This window comes from Beta vulgaris, chromosome 6 (genome assembly GCF_026745355.1).
Source record: "Beta vulgaris subsp. vulgaris cultivar EL10 chromosome 6, EL10.2, whole genome shotgun sequence".
Taxonomy (NCBI): Eukaryota; Viridiplantae; Streptophyta; class Magnoliopsida; order Caryophyllales; family Amaranthaceae; genus Beta; species Beta vulgaris.
The window spans coordinates 58411366-58430571 of NC_079207.1; the positions used below are offsets into that span (position 1 = coordinate 58411366).

Below are 19206 nucleotides of genomic sequence, written 5' to 3' on the forward strand. Positions count from 1 at the left end.
AAACTTATGCAAATAACTGTTGGGTAATTTGAGTATGAAGCTCTAGCATCGAACCCGAAACCAACACAAATAGAGGTTTGGAAACAGACGCAAATCATTGATTCTCTATTAGTGAATGTGCAAGTCAAGACAAGAGCTCGGATTTTGCCCAATATTATCCTCGAGCTACTAAATTTTGGTTCACATATACTTTTGTATGGTAAGTTGCCGCAGAAATATGTTACAATACCCTAAAATATATTTATGTAACATGTTACAATACCCTAAAATATATTTATATTAATTTGATTTATTAGCACATAATTATAAAAATTAGGGTGATAAGTTCTTCAACAATAATTTTACAACCATTCTAACCGCTTCTCCAAATTATCTTACTTATTGTGATAACATTTATCTAGGTCTTGATTAACTAAATATATAATGATCGAAACTTTAAATAATGATAAATAAAGGAATAACTAACCGTAATAAATACAATAATGACCATTCAAAACTTCTAATAGTTCTAATTATGCATTACTTCAAAACGTGATATCATCTCACAACGATCTCATGTTATTTAGGTATAAGTCCATTCATCATACACTCGGATTATCATTTGCAAGATACACTTAAAACTAATTTTTACTCATTTACTAATTTAGAACTCTTTTTTTTTCTAGTACACTTTGCACATTTGAATGATTTCAAATAAGCAATGAGCGAAAAAATAGCATTAGTTGTACTATGCTAACGGTATACCCGGATGTATAATATTTTTTTTCTCCAAGCTAGCTATAAGCTATAGCTTGATTAACCGGTTAATTTATTTACGCGAGAGTCTTTTGGTTGAAGAAAAAAAAAATACTTCCTTTGTTTTCTTCCAACTGCAACATAAGAGTTTTTTTATCTTGCCTACGCACAATTTTAATTGCTAATATCTTAACTTATTTTATAGTGAAAAAATATATAAAAAAATATTTGAAAGTATATATCGAGATGCTCAACTTGACCAAGATCGTCTTAGTCACTCGGAGGGGTCAACCAAAATTTGAGACTTTGTCTTTATAGTTGTTGTTATCGTCGCTAGAACTGGAACCATAAGAAGTCAGCCAAGAAGGTTAAGATAAGAAACATTAGTACCAAGCCGCTAGTAATCTCGAAATTGATAGTTAAACTGATAAGCACATGCCTTAAACTGATACAAATATTACATAATGTGTTCATAGTGTAAATTTGTATGTTGTACCCTTGTAATAATCTCTTCTCGATAAGAAAAGAGGATGGAAGTCCAAACACCTATAAAAATAATATCTCAATATTACTTAAGAAACAAAGATAAATACATATACACGACCAAATTGACTCGTTTATGTGAAAACATTTACTTTCAAAATCAATATTATTTTTCTTTTACAATCCTTAATTTAATGGCACAATTCGTCAATTCCATATTCATGATTACCTGTTACACACAACTTTTTACCGTTTCTAATTAAAAAAATATAAAACACCATAACCAAACTATTAAGTTTTCCTCTTTTCCTTTCCAATAATGATTACTTGTTATCTTTTAATGTAGAATTTTATATGTTTTAGCATGTATTAGCATCACATGTATATAAGCCTAACCAAGTAAGTGTTGGTCCAGTGGTGATTGGGACTGGTTTTGGTAGAACGGACTCGTGTTCGAATCCCCGCAACACCCTTGAGAGAGGAATGAAACCTAACTACCCCAAAAATTTGGCCTCGTTTCAGATGTAGCCCCAAAGGGTGAACCGTAGGCCCGTCTCGAACTATATAGAGGCCCTGTGCGATCTCATATTTGAAGAATTCAATAATGTAATAGCTCATCCATACTTCATATAATCATATATGGAAAAAAAAAGTAGTCCAAATAAGTAGATAAACTTTTTCTTTTTACTACTTGAACTTTCTCTATTTTGGAGCCCTCACAATTAAGGGGCCCTGTTCCATGAAACATGTTGAACATGCTAAAAGCCGCCCCTGCTGAACCGGATGCAAACAAAAAAAACAAACATGTATATAAGCCTAGTGGATTACGAAGGAAGAACTAAAGATGTATATTATAGTTTTCTAAGTTTTGCGCTTGGCGTGAACATTTAAAAACTCAAAAAACGTTGGTTACAAGAAATTGGGAAGCAATTTTGGCCGTTCTTTTGGCGCCTTATTATTAATATGATGCCAGAATAAATCCAACTCTACCAGTCTTCCCCATCCCAAATTCTCCTTCTCTCCTGCAATTTGCAAATCATCAATTTAAAGCTAACTATTCTCTCTTTCTCTCTCCAAATTCATCTTCATCTTCACCATAACAATAACAATAACAATGACCTTCACTAAAATTCCAATTTCACCCTCATCTCTTTGCCCTTGTTCTCGGATAAACCCTGCTAATCTCATCAACTTACCCCCTAAATCCTCCAATTTCACCCTTGAACCCCTTAATTTTACCCATTTCCCCCTCAAAAACTCAAACTCAAACTCCCGTAAAATACCCACCTCTAAATTCACCTCATTTTGTGTATTGAATTCATACCCAGATGATAAACTTGAGACTTCCTCAATTTATTCATCTGACCCTGAGGTTGTTTCTTTGAGATTGGCAAGGTTGGTTTCCGAGTTCCGGTCGCTTTCGGAACCGATTGATAGGGTTAAGAGGCTTCTTGATTACGCTGGGACTCTTCCTAGGCTCAGGGATTCGACTCGAAAGCCGGAGAATCGAGTCCCTGGTTGTGCTGCACAGGTGTGGTTGGAAGTGGAGATGGATGAGGTTGGTAGAATGAGATATGGAGCGGATAGTGATTCCGAGATTACTAAAGGCTTTTGTTCTTGTTTGATCTTTTTGCTTGATGGTGCTTATCCTCAAGATGTATTGAAGGTATAATCAATTTCCCTTTGCATTTCTTTCTTTCATTGTCTCAATTTTTATTTGATGATATTTTATGAATCATTTTGGTAACATTACAAACATTAATTTGAAGTTTTGTATTTGTTGTTTATTTAAATTAAATGCATAGGTATATCATATTTATTTAGTGGGGTACTAATTACTCATGAATCATTTGGGATTTGTACTTTTAACTTTTAATTATGGCGCCTGAATCAGCAATCACACAATCCCAAAAAGATAGTGCTTTTTAGTTTTTATGCAAAAGAAAAAATTATTGGGGTGGGTTGGTGGGAGTGGGTGTGGCTTGGCTTGGCTTGGCTTGGCTTGCCTTGGCCTGGCCTGGCCTTGCTTGGCGGCTGATTTCTAAGGTAACTATGCCAAATGATTTGGTCTAGATATCATACTCCCTCCGTTCCTATGAAATCTTTTTTAGATACAAAAAAGAAGTCGTCTTAGGAACATCAAAAGGGAATGGAGGTGAGAGGACAGAGGGAGTATGTAGAGCCAAAATATGAGATATGCTTAAATTTTCTATATGAAGAATAACATAACTCAATTCAACTTTATTTGTTTGCAATTGCATACCAAAAAAAAAATGGGGCGGGACAACTTTGGCTTGGCCTTCCTGATTTTATGTATGTAAGTGAATGCTTACAAATATCTTCATATTTGCGCAAGTTATGACAAAATCTTCATGTTGATGTTTGTATTTTGAAGGTTAAAGCGGAGGACTTGGCAGATATGAACGTAGGCCTCCCGGTGCGTTCGAGAGTGAATAGTTGGCATAATGTGTTAATCAGTATACAGGAGAGAACTAAGAGGTTCCTTTTAGAGAAAGATCAGGAAGTATGCCAATTGGATACTTTTCTTCCTTTGGTTGTCCCTGCTGATACTACAAATATTGTTAGAGGTAACCTTTTGCGCTAGAATAGATTAGCAAGGCAAGTTTAGGATCTGTGATCTTTACATTCCTTTCATGCATCTATACGCAAATCCGAACTTTTTTAGGCTTATAGGCCGAGGCCATCATTTATTTATTTGAATCTATTGGAGTTGCTATTGCAATGAATGTAAAATTCGCTGCTTTACTGTTGTATAAAGTGTTCGCCTGAAGCCGAATATATCTTATCAGATTGCAATATCTAGGAACTAGTTGGCATTGAAAAGTTGAGTTCGATACAGCTTCTTGTTTTATTGTGATTTAGCTTGCTGAAAACGTATACTTGAACTTTGGCATTAAGCATCTTGTTGTTGTTGAGAAATCACAATCCTTAGTATCATATTGTCCAGACTTGACCTTGTATGCTAGGGGAATTCTGGAAATTGCCAGAGACATTAATAGGAGACATAATAATCCACTGGTTTGAACCCACAGAAGAGGAAAGGTTAAGATGACATATAAAATGCTTGGACAGAATACCCAACACATAATGTATTATATGTACAATTGAAGGTGTTGAGCAAAATTTTTGGGTGTGGTCCTGCAAATTTAGATACTGAACTTATGTTCTTCCCTATTTTTGTCTTCCAATAAACATTTACTGAATTCGGTTCAGTTAAAAGATGGATCTTCATCCTTCTTGGCATAACTTGAGGAATATTATCCAACTAAAAGCCATCCAAATGTTTGAGCCTAATATTGCTTAGTGTTGTGACAGGCATGTTGTCCATCATTGTTTGACAGAAGTTTTTCTTTGCTTACACTAGAGGCTCCGTCTGATTGGAGTTGGACATTGGACATTTTCAATGGAAAAGGATTTTCCATGAGGGCAGAACACAATAGTAGACTAGTCTTCCTTTGTTTGGGTTCTTGTATGAAAAGTTGAGAGAAAAGGAAAACTGGAAACGGAAGGGAGGATAGATAGGAAGATGGGAAGATGAAGGTATGGAATAAGGAGGGAAAATGCGGTATTTCATCTTTTAAGAGGGAAAATGTTTTCCAATACTTATAAGACTATTTTCCACCATCTAGAAACTATTTTCTAGCCTTTACAAATCAAACAAAGGAAAATGAGAAAACCACTTTTCTAAGAAAATGTATTTCCACTGAACCAAACACTCTCAAAATTGTTCACTACTACTCTAAGTTGGCTTCTTTTATAAGCTAAAATTATGACTTTGGCCACATTAGATAGCATTTCCTACACATAGTAGCTTTAGTCAGCTTAGTATTCTTGGGAAGGTTTCATTACATCAATGCTCAGTTTGTTGGACTAGTTCAGGGTTTTTCGGTTGCTTGATAATCGATTCAACTTCATTGCTACCAGCTCCAGTCCATCACTGTTTGATTTGCATAAACGTGAAGCTGAAATGTTGACAACTGAATGTATTCAAAATCTATATGTACTGTGTGATTCATTTTTTTTTCTAACTGAAGTCATTCGTCTGTCTTAATTGCAGGGGAGGTTTGTGTTCCCTGATCTTTTGAACCTAAATAACCTTGACGGTAATTGGAAGAGAAATAATGATTCATAGCCGTGCTTTGTACAGACAGAGGCCTTACGACTGGTGGTATGTATTAATTGGTAACATTCATGATTCGGTCTCTTATGGAAGCTTTAGCTAACTTCATTTGACTGTCTAGCCATCCTGATACGAGATGATGTTCATGTTAGTACTCATGATTAGCTTTCACCTCAAATAAGTACTCGTGATTAGCTAGATCGAATCTGTTTAAAAAAAAAATTAGTTTTGAAACCCTGTATTCTAGGTTTAGAAAAGACGTCTACCTTGGACTACTAGCATTTACTAGGCATTCGGTTCCCATACTGTTGTATACTGACTGGATGTCTGTCTACGTTGTAGTACTGGCATTCACTAGGCATTTGGTTCCCATATTGTTGTATACTAACCAGATGTTTTCGTAGGAGACATTACGTATGCGGAATGTATTTGTATATATTATAGATGTTAAAAGGGTTGAATGTACTATTATGAACAAAGATCAGATGTGAAGGATTACAATGCCACTCTTTAACTTTCTTTTGTTTATCCTTCACACTGAAAAAAGTAGATAATTGTGTTTTGTATGGATGTCTTCTAGTTTATTTAGTAAAGTCTTGTAAGGGTGACATTCAAGACCTAAGATCTAATCCTGTCTACCTCACTGAGAGTGAGTAACCCATCAAGGAGGAAGAGAGTTTAACCCACTTATAAGTTAGGAGGTTCCATCCTAAAACCAATTGGTAATAGAAGGAGTAACTCTTAATCTTATAGAGTGATTTATTCTCTCATCTTTCTCCAATGTGGGACACTCACAAGTGGGCTTTCAATGAGCTTCAACAAAACTTTTGTTTTCCGTTGAAGCATCATAAGTCACAGGCCGGTTGCTAACTATGGTGAATCAACTTGTCTTTTAAGGGAAATAGTTGAATCGGCCGCCTTGGGCATTGACGTCAGACATGTAGTGAAACATAACAAAACTAATTGTCATACTCATGGAATTTTTTTAAAGGAAAAAGACCCATAAATTAGGTATTATTATTCATAAGGCAAAAATCAGAAGCTATTATATCATTTATCATGTTTGGACAACCACTTACCCACACGGGCCACATTCTTGTACTAAACTCAAGAAGGGTGAGATGAGCCATAACATGAGCTACTACATTAGCCTCCCTAAAGACATGATTAAAACTAACTACATCTTACCAACTAGAAATAGCTTGAATCTCATGGATAATTATACCAAGACACGAATCATTACCTAGAAATACACTCATTTAACTTTTTTTTTAAGGGAAATTTCTTCATGTACCCTTGATATTTGACGTAATTCTCAAATTGCCCCCCACATTTGGGAAATTCCTGATATACTCATGAATTTTGAATTTGTGCTCAAAATACCGTTACTAACGACGGAGCTCTAAAACTATTACTCCCTCCGTCTTTTTTTATTTGCTACAAGCACTTTTTCACAAAGACCAAGGAGGGAGTGGGGACCATTGACATAAATGGAATTAACAAAAAAGCAAATAGGTAAATTGTGGGACCTATGTATTATATATGAAAACATTTACAAAATCAAGAAGGGAGTGATGGCAAATTTGTAAATAAAGTGTGGGACCTATGTACTATATATGGAAATATTTGCAAATGTAACAAATAAATTGAAACACCCCTAAATGGCAAAATGTAGCAAATAAAAAAAGACGGAGGGAGTAGGATTTTATCTTTCTCTCATCTCCATCTCCATCTCCATCTTCTTCACTTCTCCTCCCACCATCCTCCACTGATGACATCCTAAACCTTGAATTCTCTCTCTCTCCTTCCACCTACATGTCTTTCTCTCTCTTGTCTATCTTCATCTACTTCACCTTTCTTCATGCTCATGTAACAATCAGTTATGGAAATTTGAATGTCTCACCAATTCTTTTTCAACCCCTCTTAAACACGTCCTCTCCATCTTCTTCCTCTCTCTCCTAAACTTCACAACCCCTTCAATTTCATTCCTCGTTGTTCTTAGAACACTATTCAAGCACCAACAAAAAAAACCCAACTCCCCAACAATCACTAATTTTGGAGGAAGTTTACAAGGAGAGAGAATTAACTTCACCATCATAAAAAATGGAGAATATTCACAAGATTAAGATGGGGGAGGAGAGAGAAAGACATGTAGGTGAAAGGAGAGAGAAAATTAGAGGTTTATGATGTCATCAATGGAGGATGGTGGGAGGAGTGATCAATAAGATGAAGGTGGAGAGGAGGGAGGAAAAAGAACTAAAAACTTTAAGATTCCGTCAATAGTAAGGGTATTTTGAACTCAAAGTAAAACTTGAGGGATATATAATGAAATCACCAAATGTGAGGGACAATTTGAGAATTATGTCAAATCTCAGGGGTACATGAGGAAATTTCTCGTTTTTAATGGTATGGTTAATTATGGAGGCCTTTGAAGTCTCAATTTTCAACCTTACATCAGCACCATCATAGAGTTCTTATTTTTTTGACCCTATGTCCCAATATAAATCTAACATTCTGATTTTTGCACTATTTTGTTTGCCTTAATTCTTCATGACAATATAAAAACAAGTGTAAGTATATAATTTCGCAAAAAAAAAGAGAATATAGGTATATAAGATATTTCTAGATTAATCTCAATGTATATTTTTAGCATATATCAACATCTATAATTTTTCCAATTTGAAAAATATAAAGTTATAACTTGTCAAAATTTTAGGAAGCCAAAAGGAAAACAAACTTACACCCTACGAACATACTCCAAACAAAAAAAGAAAAACACAACAAACGAATAAATTATACGACCACTAAGCACCCAACCCCCAGCTAATGAACTCAAGCATCAACAAGAACCCGACGAGCTAGCGCTAAGACACCCAAATCCTCCAATAAAATAACATGAAGGTCCTTCGGGACCGCCTCACAGATAACCAAAATCTGAACGCTAGTTACCCCATAATTTGCCAACTAATTCGCAGTGCGGTTAGCTTCCTTATAGCAATGAGAAATCACACTTTTCACCACCCACTACGACACAGTAGGGCTTTGCATTTACGAATTAGCTAGATAAATGGGGAGTTTAAAGGAGTAGGCTTACTGAGAAGAGTGACGACATCTTCAGAATCCACATAGAGTAGTACCTTACGATGTCCTCCATTCTATGCAATTGTAAACCCATGAGGAAAACCTAGCAGCTCCGCTCTAGTGCACGAACATACAATCACAATTAATCGCATACATCTCAAACAACTCACCTCTACTTCCCCTAATAATACCTCATGCATCAGCCATCCGTATTGAATATTAGGATAGCACAACCTAATGAACCTCTCAACTTTAGGTACTTGGTCTTTGCTCCCCTGGATATCCAGCGACACCAACTTGCTTGTAATCTCCTACCTTTGCAAATATAAACGTTATCTAGTTTAGCTGAATATTAGCTTCTCTAGAAAAACATCTTTCATTTCGACACTTCCATACCCACCATACAACGGTGGCAAAAATTGTCGGCTAATCTTTGTACTTAAAGCTTAGTTTATCTTGGATGTTCATCTCAATCCATTTTAAGAGACTCGATTCATGAATTAGGAAGGCATCTTCGCACCCCATGCCATTTTATGCTACACATCATGCGATGCTGGGCATCCCCTAAGGTATGGTCAATATTCTCTTCCACTACCTCACACAAAACACCTTAGGTCCTTCGTGACTTCTCGAAGGAAGCGGTTAACATTACTCATCAATCTAGCTGAAGTTGCTAAACAAAGGACTATCCTAACTCTTTAAGGAACCGGAGCCTTCCATATTTTCATCCAATCTTTTCCACTCTCCATAGTTAAAGTACTATGACTTCTAATATAAATTCACAGTAAAACCACCATACGACGAGCCATTGAAAAACACCGAATCTATAACTTCTTTAATTGCAATAAACTCGTGTGCAGCTATTTCCTTCAATGACTTTATTTGCATCTAAGTACTCTGAAAATATATCTAAGTGCCAGTGGCTATTATCCCACATTTATTTCACAATAACATCTTGGAGTTTCAAAGGCATCTCCTCAATAGCGCATGATATTAGAGGGTCAGTAGACGCTCACCTATGATGCCAGAAAAGGTTCTCGAACCATTTTCCAGCATCATACTACTGCCTTTCCTAAGATAATCAATATTAGTTGTAATTCCTTTCCAACATTAGAGGAATCAGCTTTGGCCTTGAATATACCAATATCGCACCTCCAAGCACAATACTTACTTCTCAGCACTCTAGCCATAGCGAATCCGGTTTAGTCAACACTCTCCACAACAAGAATGCTGCATTATCTTATACCCAAGCCACCCTCCTTCTTAGGTTTGGTAATATTCTCCCAAGCCACAAGATGCACCTTCTTTGTAATATCCGTATCACCCCACAAAAACTCCTAGCTTTTCTTTCCAACTCATTGCACGTGGAAGGAGGGAACTTGGTGGACTACATAGTATAGTAAGGGATAGTAGATAAACAAGACTGCACCAAAGTTTCGCGTCCAGCCAATGAAAGTGTTTAGCTTTCCACCCCAAAAGTTTAGCATTTACTTTTTCCACAAGGTACTGTTAATCCGCTTTAGAAGTTCGTTTATGAATCATCGGCCACATTCTTGTACTAAACTCAAGAAGGGTAAGATGAGCCATAGCATGAGCTACTACACTAGCCTCCCTAAAGCCATGATTAAAACTAACTACATCTTACCAACTAGAAATAGCTTGAATCTCATGGATAATTATACCAAGACACGAATCATTACCTAGAAATACACTCATGTAATTTTTTTTAAGGGAAATTTCTTCATGTACCCTTGAGATTTGACGTAATTCTCAAATTGCCCCCCACATTTGGGAAATTCCTCATATACTCATGAATTTTGAATTTGTGCTCAAAATACCGTTACCATCGACGAAACTCTAAAACTATTAGGATTTTATCTTTCTCTCATCTCCATCTCCATCTCCATCTTCTTCATTTCTCCTCCCACCATCCTCCACTGATGACATCCTAAACCTCGAATTCTCTCTCTCCCCCCCCTTCCACCTACATGTCTTTCTCTCTCTTGTCCATCTTCATCTTCTTCATCTTTCTCCATGCTCATGTAACAATCAGTTATGGAAATTTCAATGTCTCACCAATTCTTTTTCAACCCCTCTTAAACACGTCCTCTCCATCTTGTTCCTTTCTCTCCTAAACTTCACAACCCCTTCAATTTAATTACTCGTTGTTCTTAGAAAACTATTCAAGCACCAACAGAAAAAAACCCAAATCCCTAACAATCACTAATTTTGGAGGAAGTTTACAAGGAGAGAGAATTAACTTCACCATCATAAAAAATGGAGAATATTCACAAGATTAAGATGGGCAGGAGAGAGAAAGACATGTAGGTGAAAGGAGAGAGAAAATTAGAGGTTCAGGATGTCATCAATGGAGGATGGTGGGAGGAATGAAGAATAAGATGAAGGTGGAGAGGAGAGAGGAAAAAGAATGAAAGACGTTAGGACTCTGTCAATAGTAAAGGTAATTTGAACACAAAGTCTAAGTTCAGGGGTAAATGAAGAATTCACTAAATGTGAGGGGCAATTTGAGAATTATGCAAACCTTAGGGATACATGAGGAAATTTCCCTTTTTTAATGGTATGGTTAATTATAGAGGCCTTTGAAGTCTCAAGTTTCAACCTTACGTTAGCACCATCATGAAGTTCTTATTTTTTGACCCTCTGTCCCAATATAAATTTAACATTCTGATTTTTGAACTATTTTGTTTGCCTTAATTCCTCATGATAATATAAAAACAAGTGTAAGTATATAATTTCGCAAAAAAAAAGAATACAGGTATATAAGATATTTCTAGATTAATCTCAATGTATATTTTTAGGATATATCAACATCTATAATTTTTCCAATTTGAAAAATATAAAGTTATGACTTGTCAAAATTTTAGGAAGCCAAAAGGAAAACAAACTTACACCCTACCAACAGAGTCCAAAAAAAAAAAAAACTAAACCAACTAATAAATTAAACGACCACTAAGCACCCAACCCCCAGCTAATGAACTCACGCATCAACAAGAACCCGACGAGCCAACGCTAAGACACCCAAATCCTCCAACAAAATAACATGAAGGTCCTTCGGGACCGCCTCACAGATAACCAAAATCTGAACGCTAGTTACCGCATAATTTTCCAACCAATCCGAAGTGTGGTTAGCTTTCTTACAGCAATGAGAAATCGTACTTTCCACCACCCACTACGACACAGTAAAGCTTTGCATTTACGAATTAGCTAGATAAATAGGGAGTTTGAAGGAGTAGGCTTACTGAGTAGAGTGATGACATCTTCAGAATCCACATAGAGTAGTACCTTACGATGTCCTCCATTCTAAGCAATTGCGATCCCATGAGGTTCACCTAGCAGCTCCGCTCTAGTGCACGAACATACAACCACAATTAATCGCATACATCTCAAACAACTCACCTCTACTTCCTCTAATAATACCTCGTGCACCAGCAATCCCAGCATTATCTTTGGGAGCACCATCCGTATTCAATTTCACTCAGCCTTCCTTAGGATAGCACCACCTAATGAACCTTTCAACTTTAGGCACTTGGTCTTTGCTCCCCTGGATATCCACCGACACCAGCTTGCTTGTAATCTCCTACCTTCGCAAATATAGACGTTATCTAGTTTAGTTGAATATTAGCTTCTCTAGAAAAACCTCTTTCATTTCAACACTTCCATAGCCACCATATGTTCATCTCAATCCACTTTGAGAGACTCGTTTCATGAATTAGGAAGGCATCTTCCCACCCCATGCCATTTTGTGCCACACATCATGCGATGCTGGGCATCCCCTAACGTACGGTCAGTATTCTCTTCCACTACGTCATACAAAACACCTTAGCTCCTTCGTGACTTCTCGAAGGAAGCGGTTAACATTACTCATCAAAACCTATAAAAAGAGAATGCATCTAGAGAGAGAAACTCTCCCTTCTCTCTAGAAACACTGTTCCATTGGTTTTGCTCTTTCATTGTAGCGTAACACTGACGCTATGGCAAGAGGGCGAGCGAGGAAGAGTGCCCAAAAAGGAAAGGGAAGAATAAGGGGTCCGGTCCGTCATCATCGCCGGTTAGAAAGACGAAGAGTGTTGATGAAGTCACTGGTGTTTCGGTGCTAAATGTGCCTAGCCCGATATCGGAAAAGTCGAATGGTGCTGAAAATGAAGTGCTAGAGGAAGAGGCGAATATTCCGGTAACAACGGTGATGGAATCTAGTCAGAAGCCCGGAGAACAGTCGGTATTATCGAAATGGCTTCATGTTATTCAGAGTAGTGAAAAAGAGCTGGGTGCTGCAAGAAGGCTATCATGGGCAGAGGATGTAGAGCGACAGGAACACCAAGTGAGTAACTCTTCCAATCTTGTGAAAATTGATTCAGATGACATACAGGAGGAAATAGAATTTTGGTCATCTGCTATTGTATGTTTTGTACTGGGGGCAAATCCACCATTGTCAGTGATGGATGGATACTTTAGAAGAGTATGGGGGAAACTTGGAATTAACAAAATAGCTATGGTGGGCAAAGGCTTATTCATTGTGAGATTTGATTCACTGGAATCATGTCTTAAGGTGACGACGAGTGGATTCATGTTTTTTGATAAAAACCTTTGATCACTAAGCTTTGGGACCCAGATATGTCTATGGATAAGGATAATGTGCGACTGTGCCTATTTGGATCAAACTCCCTCAGCTTCCTTTCAAATACTGGGGGGAGAGAAGTTTGTTTAAAATAGATGGTATGGTGGGGACTGTGGATAAAATGGATCAAGCAACAAAAGAGAAGGAGAAATTGAGTTTTGCTAGAGTTATGGTGGAAGTTGGGATAAATGATGAGCTGCCGGATAGCATTGCATTCTGTAATGAACATGGGAATAGGATGGAACAAAAAGTTGAATATGAATGGAGGCCCATTCAATGTACCCAGTGCAAGGGCTTTGGGCATGAACTGGAGGCTTGCAGGAATAAAGGAGGAAAGAAAATATGGGTCAAGAAAGGTGAAGTAGTGAAGGATAAAGATGGATTCCAGCAGATAGGGTGAGAATAAGAGTGTGAGGAAAAGAAAAGTGTCCCAACCCATAACTCTTTTCATGTGCTAAATGAGGAGGCAGAGTCAAGTATGATGGGGAGAAATGAAAGTAGGGAGATGCAGGAGGTAATGATGGTAGAAGGAAATAGTGGGGATGATGGTAAGGTGGATGAATTGGTTGATAAAGGGCAGGAATGAGATGGTAGAAGGCAACAGTGGGGATAATGGTATGGTGGAGGCACTGGTTGATAAAGGGCAGGGGGTGATAACCCCTAACAATGATGGATAACATCATGGCTTGGAACGTTAGAGGGCTAAATAACAGAAATAAACAAAATGAAGTGAGAAGGTTTATTGAGTCTCACAACATTAAGTTATTTGGCCTTCTAGAAACTAGAGTTAAAATGAAGAAGCTAGGGAGTATGTATATGAATGTCTGTAGTGGGTGGTGCTTTACTCATAATTTGAACTGTCATGAGAATGGTAGAATCATGATAGGGTGGTGTCCTAATGCATTTAATGTGGACATTAAAGTGGTGAATAGTCAGTTTGTCCACTGTTGGGTTCAGCCAAAGACAGGGGCTACTGGTTTTGAGTGCACATTTGTGTATGGTTTCAATGACCAACAAAGCAGGTGTGAACTATGGTCTGGATTGAACAAATCAATAGAAGGTTGGTGGGTGCTTGGCTAATACTAGGTGACTTTAATGCTGTAAGTAATACTGATGATAGGCTTGGTAGTCATGTGAGAAGAACTGAGCTTACACCAATGCTGGAGTGTATTACTGAATGTCAAATTACTGATGTGAAAGCTACAGGGAGATATTACACTTGGTGTAATAAGCAAGATGGAGATAAAAGAGTTTTTTCAAGAATTGATAGGGTGCTAGCTAACCAGTTATGGATGGATAGCTATGATAATGCTGAGGTTCATATTCTTCCTGAGGGTGAATATGATCACACTCCTTTGCTAGTTTGTGTGTATCCTGATATGAGCTTAAAGAAACCTTTTAGGTTCTGTAATTACTGGTGTCAACATGATTCCTTGCTGATGATTGTTAAAAAGGAATGGGAGACTCAAATTTCTAGTTGTGTTATGTATAGATTATTGCAGAATTTGAAGAATATAAAACTTGCTCTTAGAAGGATGAAGACGCTGGGATGGGATGATGCAGAGATAGCTGTTAGTAAAACTAAAGCTAGATTGATTGAAATTCAAGATGCCATGCATGAGAATCCTAGGGATACTAGTCTCAGTACTGCAGAAAAAGAGGCTCAGAGTAGTTACAAACAAGCTCAAAAGATGTTGCACACTAAACTGCAACAGCAAGCAAAATTGAGCTGGTTAAAATGTGGAGATGAAAATTCTAAAGTCTTCTACCAAGCTATCAAAGCTAGGAGAAGACATAATAGAATTCATGCTATACATGACATGAATGGCAGGTGGTTGAATAAAAAAGAGCAAGTAGAGGAAGCTTTTGTCAATTTTTACAAAAGCTTATTTACTAATGTTGAGCAAAAGGAAGCTGTAATGGAAACTATCATGAAAAAAGGAAAAATGGTGACTGAAGATCACAACAGGATTTGCTAGCTGAGTTCACAAAAGAGGATGTCAAGAGGGTGATGTTTAGCATCCCTAATGACAAGGCCCAGGGATTGATGGTTTCAATAGTTGCTTTTTCAAGCACTGTTGGGAGGTGATTGGTGATGAAGTATGTGAAGCTGTACTAGATTTCTTTAAGACTGGTAAGCTTCTGAAGGTCATTAATGTTACAACTTTAACATTAATACCAAAGGTTAAAGTGCATGAAAATGTTAGTGAATTTCGCCCTATTGCTTGTTGCTCAATGATTTACAAGTGTATTACTAAGCTTATCAGTGAGAGACTGAATAATATTCTTCCAGAAATCATCTCTAGTAACCAGGGAGCTTTTATTACTGGAAGAAGTATTCCATAATGTCTTGATTTGTCAAGACTTGGTTAAAAACTACAATAGAAGCAAGAATAGAGCTGGATGCATGATGAAGTTAGATTTGAAGAAAGCCTATGATTCAGTCAATTGGGAGTTCATACAGCAAATGCTAGAAGGAGTGGGTTTCCCTAGGAAGTTCATTGACATGATTATGGTTTGTTTAGAACTCCTAGGCTCTCTATTATGCTGAATGGTGTGCCAACTGGTTTCTTTGAAGCTCAAAGAGGTATCAGGCAAGGGACCAATGTCCCCATTGCTTTTTGCTCTTTGTATGGACTACTTAGACAGATTCTATCTTATGTGGAGGATATGGAAGGGTTTAAATTTCACTCTCAATGCAAAAGTCTACATCTCAAGCATCTTTGCTTTGCAGATGATCTCTTAATGTTTTGCCATGGTGATTTCAAATCCATATACATGTTATTACAGGGCTTTCAGCTTTTCTCTCACACCTCAGGGCTAGAGGTTAACAAGCACAAATCTGAGGTATACTTTACTGGCATGACTCAGAGGGATATTCAAAGAGTGACAGATGTTAGTGGATTCAAAGTTGGTAAACTGCCTTTTACTTACCTTGGAGTTCCTATATCCACTTCTAAATTGAAGGCTAAAGATTGTCAAGCTTTAATTGAGAAGATGGTGATAAGAATAAGGATTTGGGGAACTAGGAACCTATCATTTGCAGCTAGGTGTCAACTAGTGAATAGTGTGCTCATGAGCATACACACTTATTGGGTCAGCTATTCATAATTCCTAAGAGCATCTTGAAAGAAATCAACTCAATCTGTAGATGTTTTTTATGGTCTGCTACCCATAATGATACAAAACCTGGTGCTGTAGCATGGAACAAGCTGTGCAGATATAGAAAAGATAGTGGTCTGGGCTTTAGAGACACAGGTATTTGGAATATGGTAGCTCTTAGCAAACTTGCTTGGGGTGTGGCTCAAAAGCAAGATAACCTATGGGTGAAATGGGTGCATGGGGTTTATATTAAAGAGTCAAATTGGGCTAGTTATGTAGCTCCTAGTCATGCCAGCTGGGCTTGGAAGTATGTATGTCAAGCAAAGAATCTGATGAATGAGAAGACAAATGGTGTTCAATGGCTTATTAATGGCCAGTTTAGCATTAAACAATACTACCAGCTACCGATGAGAGGCAACAGACAAGCAGTGTGGGCTAGATATGTCTGGAATAGGTATACTTTACCTAAACATCGACTGATTATGTGGTTGGCTATTCAGGATAGACTGAAAACAAGGCAAAGGCTGAAGTTAATGAATGTTTGTGTTGATGACCAATGTGTGCTTTGCCAACAGCACACTAAAACCATGAAGCATTTGCTGTTTGAATGCAAGTTCAGTGAACTGTGCCTGTCAGAAGTCCTACAATGGCTAGGTATCACTTGGATACAAAGGGGCCTAATGCAGCACTGTAGATGGATTCTGAATAGGTATAAAGGTAATAGGACTAGGAAAATGGTCCTGCTAGCTGCTTTGCACCACTGTTTATGTAATATGGAGAAATAGGAATTCTGCCCACTGGATCAGGTTGTAATGACAGTTAGTAAAGCTTTCAAACTATTAAAATGAGTGTAAAGCAGAGGATCATTCAGATCTTAAGTGCTAAGGTAAAAGATAATGATAGTTGATGGATTAATGAGTTGTAAGGTTGGGCATGTCCAACTGTAGTTGTGGCTGCTGGTTCAGTTAGCTAGCTTAGATTGTTTTGTGGATTGAGCTATAAACTTTACTTATCTTCCAAAAAAAAAAAAAAATATTACTTATCAATCTAGCTTAAGTTGCTAAACAAAGGCCTATCCTAACTCTTTGAGGAACCGGAGCCTTCCATATTTGAACCAATCTTTTCCACTATCTTTAGTTGAAGTACTATGATTTCTAATATAAATTCACAGTAAAACCACCATACGACGAGCCATTCAAAAACACCGAATCTACAGCTTCTTTAATTGCAATAACCTCGTGTGCAGCTATTTCCTTCAATGACTTTATTTTCATCTAAGAACTCTGAAAATATATCTAAGTGCCAGTGGCTAGTATCCCACATTTATTTCACAATAACATCTTGGAGTTTCAAAGGCATCTCCTCAATAGCGCATGATATTAGAGGGTCAGTAGACGCTCACCTATGATGCCAGAAAAGGTTCTCGAACCATTTTCCAACATCATACTACTGCCTTTCCTAAGATAATCAATATTAGTTGTAATTCCTTTCCAACATTAGAGGAATCAGCTTTGGCCTTGAATATACCAATATCGCCCACCCTCCTTCTTAGGTTTGGTACTATTCTCCCAAGCCACAAGATGCACCTTCTTTGTAGTATCCGTATCACCCCACAACAACTCCGAGCTTTTCTATCCAACTCATTGCACGTGGAAGGAGGGAACTTGGTGGACTACATAGTATAGTAAGGGATAGTAGACAAGCAAGAATGCACCAAAGTTTCGCGTCCAGCCAATGAAAGTGTTTAGCTTTCCACCCCAAAAGTTTAGCATTCACTTTTTCCACAAGGTACTGTTAATCCGCTTTAGAAGTTCGTTTATGAATCATCGGCCACATTCTTTTACTAAACTCAAGAAGGGTAAGATGAACCATAGCATGAGCTACTACATTAGCCTCCCTAAAGACATGATTAAACCTAACTACATCTTACCAACTAGAAATAGCTTGAATCTCATGGATAATTATACCAAGACACGATCATTATCTAGAAATACACTCATTTAACTTTTTTTAAGGGAAATTTCTTCATGTACCCTTGATATTTGACGTAATTCTCAAATTGCCCCCCCACATTTGGGAAATCCCTCATATACTCATGAATTTTGAATTTGTGCTCAAAATACCGTTACTATCGACGGAATTCTAAAACTATTAGGATTTTATCTTTCTCTCATCTCCATCTCCATCTTCTTCATTTCTGCTTCCACCATCCTCCACTGATGACATCCTAAACCTCGAATTCTCTCTCTCTCCTTCCACCTACATGTCTTTCTCTCTCTTGTCCATCTTCATCTTCTTCATCTTTCTCCATGCTCATGTAACAATCAGTTATGGAAATTTCAATGTCTCACCAATTCTTTTTCAACCCCTCTTAAACACGTCCTCTCCATCTTCTTTCTCTCTCTCCTAAACTTGACAACCCCTTCAATTTTATTCCTCGTTGTTCTCATAACACTATTCAAGCACCAACCTAGAAAAAACCCAACTCCCCAACAATCACTAATTTTGGAGGAAGTTTACAAGGAGAGAGAATTAACTTCACCATCATAAAAAATGGAGAATATTCACAAGATTAAGATGGGGAGGAGAGAGAAAGACATGTAGGTGAAAGGAGAGAGAAAGACATGTAGGTGAAAGGAGAGAGAAAATTAGAGGTTTAGGATGTCTTCAATGGAGGATGGTGGCAGGAGTGATGAATAAGATGAAGGTGGAGAGGAGAGAGGAAAAAGAACTAAAGACGTTAGGATTCCGTCAATAGTAAGGGTATTTTGAATACAAAGTCAAAGTTCAGGGGTATATGAAGAATTGACCAAATTTGAGGGGAAATTTGAGAATTATGTCAAACCTCAGGGGTACATGAGGAAACTTCCCTTTTTTAATGGTATGGTTAATTATGGAGGCTTTGAAGTATCAAGTTTCAACCTTACGTCAGCGCCATCATGGAGTTCTTATTTTTTGACCCTTTGTCCCAATATAAATTTAACATTCTTATTTTTGCACTGTTTTGTTTGCTTTAATTCTTTATGAC

At 37.4% G+C, this 19206-nt stretch overlaps 2 protein-coding genes across 2 annotated transcripts; both read left to right on the forward strand.

Annotated features, from left to right (window-relative positions):
* The first annotated feature begins 2076 nt into the window (after positions 1-2076).
* Positions 2077-5925, forward strand: LOC125499076 (sufE-like protein 2, chloroplastic). The gene is made up of 3 exons (XM_048647511.1): positions 2077-2884; positions 3614-3806; positions 5297-5925. Exons 1-3 carry the CDS (start codon positions 2333-2335, stop codon positions 5314-5316), a joined length of 765 nt encoding a protein of 254 aa, XP_048503468.1. The 5' UTR covers positions 2077-2332; the 3' UTR covers positions 5317-5925.
* A 7272-nt stretch (positions 5926-13197) lies between these two features.
* On the forward strand, positions 13198-16963 carry LOC125498534 (uncharacterized). The gene is made up of 7 exons (XM_057395811.1): positions 13198-13472; positions 13952-14098; positions 14197-15025; positions 15150-15278; positions 15370-15591; positions 15867-16076; positions 16178-16963. The coding sequence occupies exons 1-7, from the start codon at positions 13198-13200 to the stop codon at positions 16961-16963; spliced, it is 2598 nt and encodes an 865-aa protein (XP_057251794.1).
* The last annotated feature ends 2243 nt before the right edge of the window (positions 16964-19206 follow it).

Coding starts and splice junctions, on each gene's coding strand:
- LOC125499076 (XM_048647511.1), top strand. CDS start 2,333: ATGACCTTCACTAAAATTCCAATTTCACCCTCATCTCTTTGCCCTTGT. Junction 2,885..3,613: donor ATCCTCAAGATGTATTGAAG/GTATAATCAATT, acceptor TGTATTTTGAAG/GTTAAAGCGGAGGACTTGGC. Junction 3,807..5,296: donor TACTACAAATATTGTTAGAG/GTAACCTTTTGC, acceptor TCTTAATTGCAG/GGGAGGTTTGTGTTCCCTGA.
- LOC125498534 (XM_057395811.1), top strand. CDS start 13,198: ATGGATCAAGCAACAAAAGAGAAGGAGAAATTGAGTTTTGCTAGAGTT. Junction 14,099..14,196: donor TTCAATGACCAACAAAGCAG/GTGTGAACTATG, acceptor TACTGATGATAG/GCTTGGTAGTCATGTGAGAA. Junction 15,279..15,369: donor AGGTTAAAGTGCATGAAAAT/GTTAGTGAATTT, acceptor ATATTCTTCCAG/AAATCATCTCTAGTAACCAG.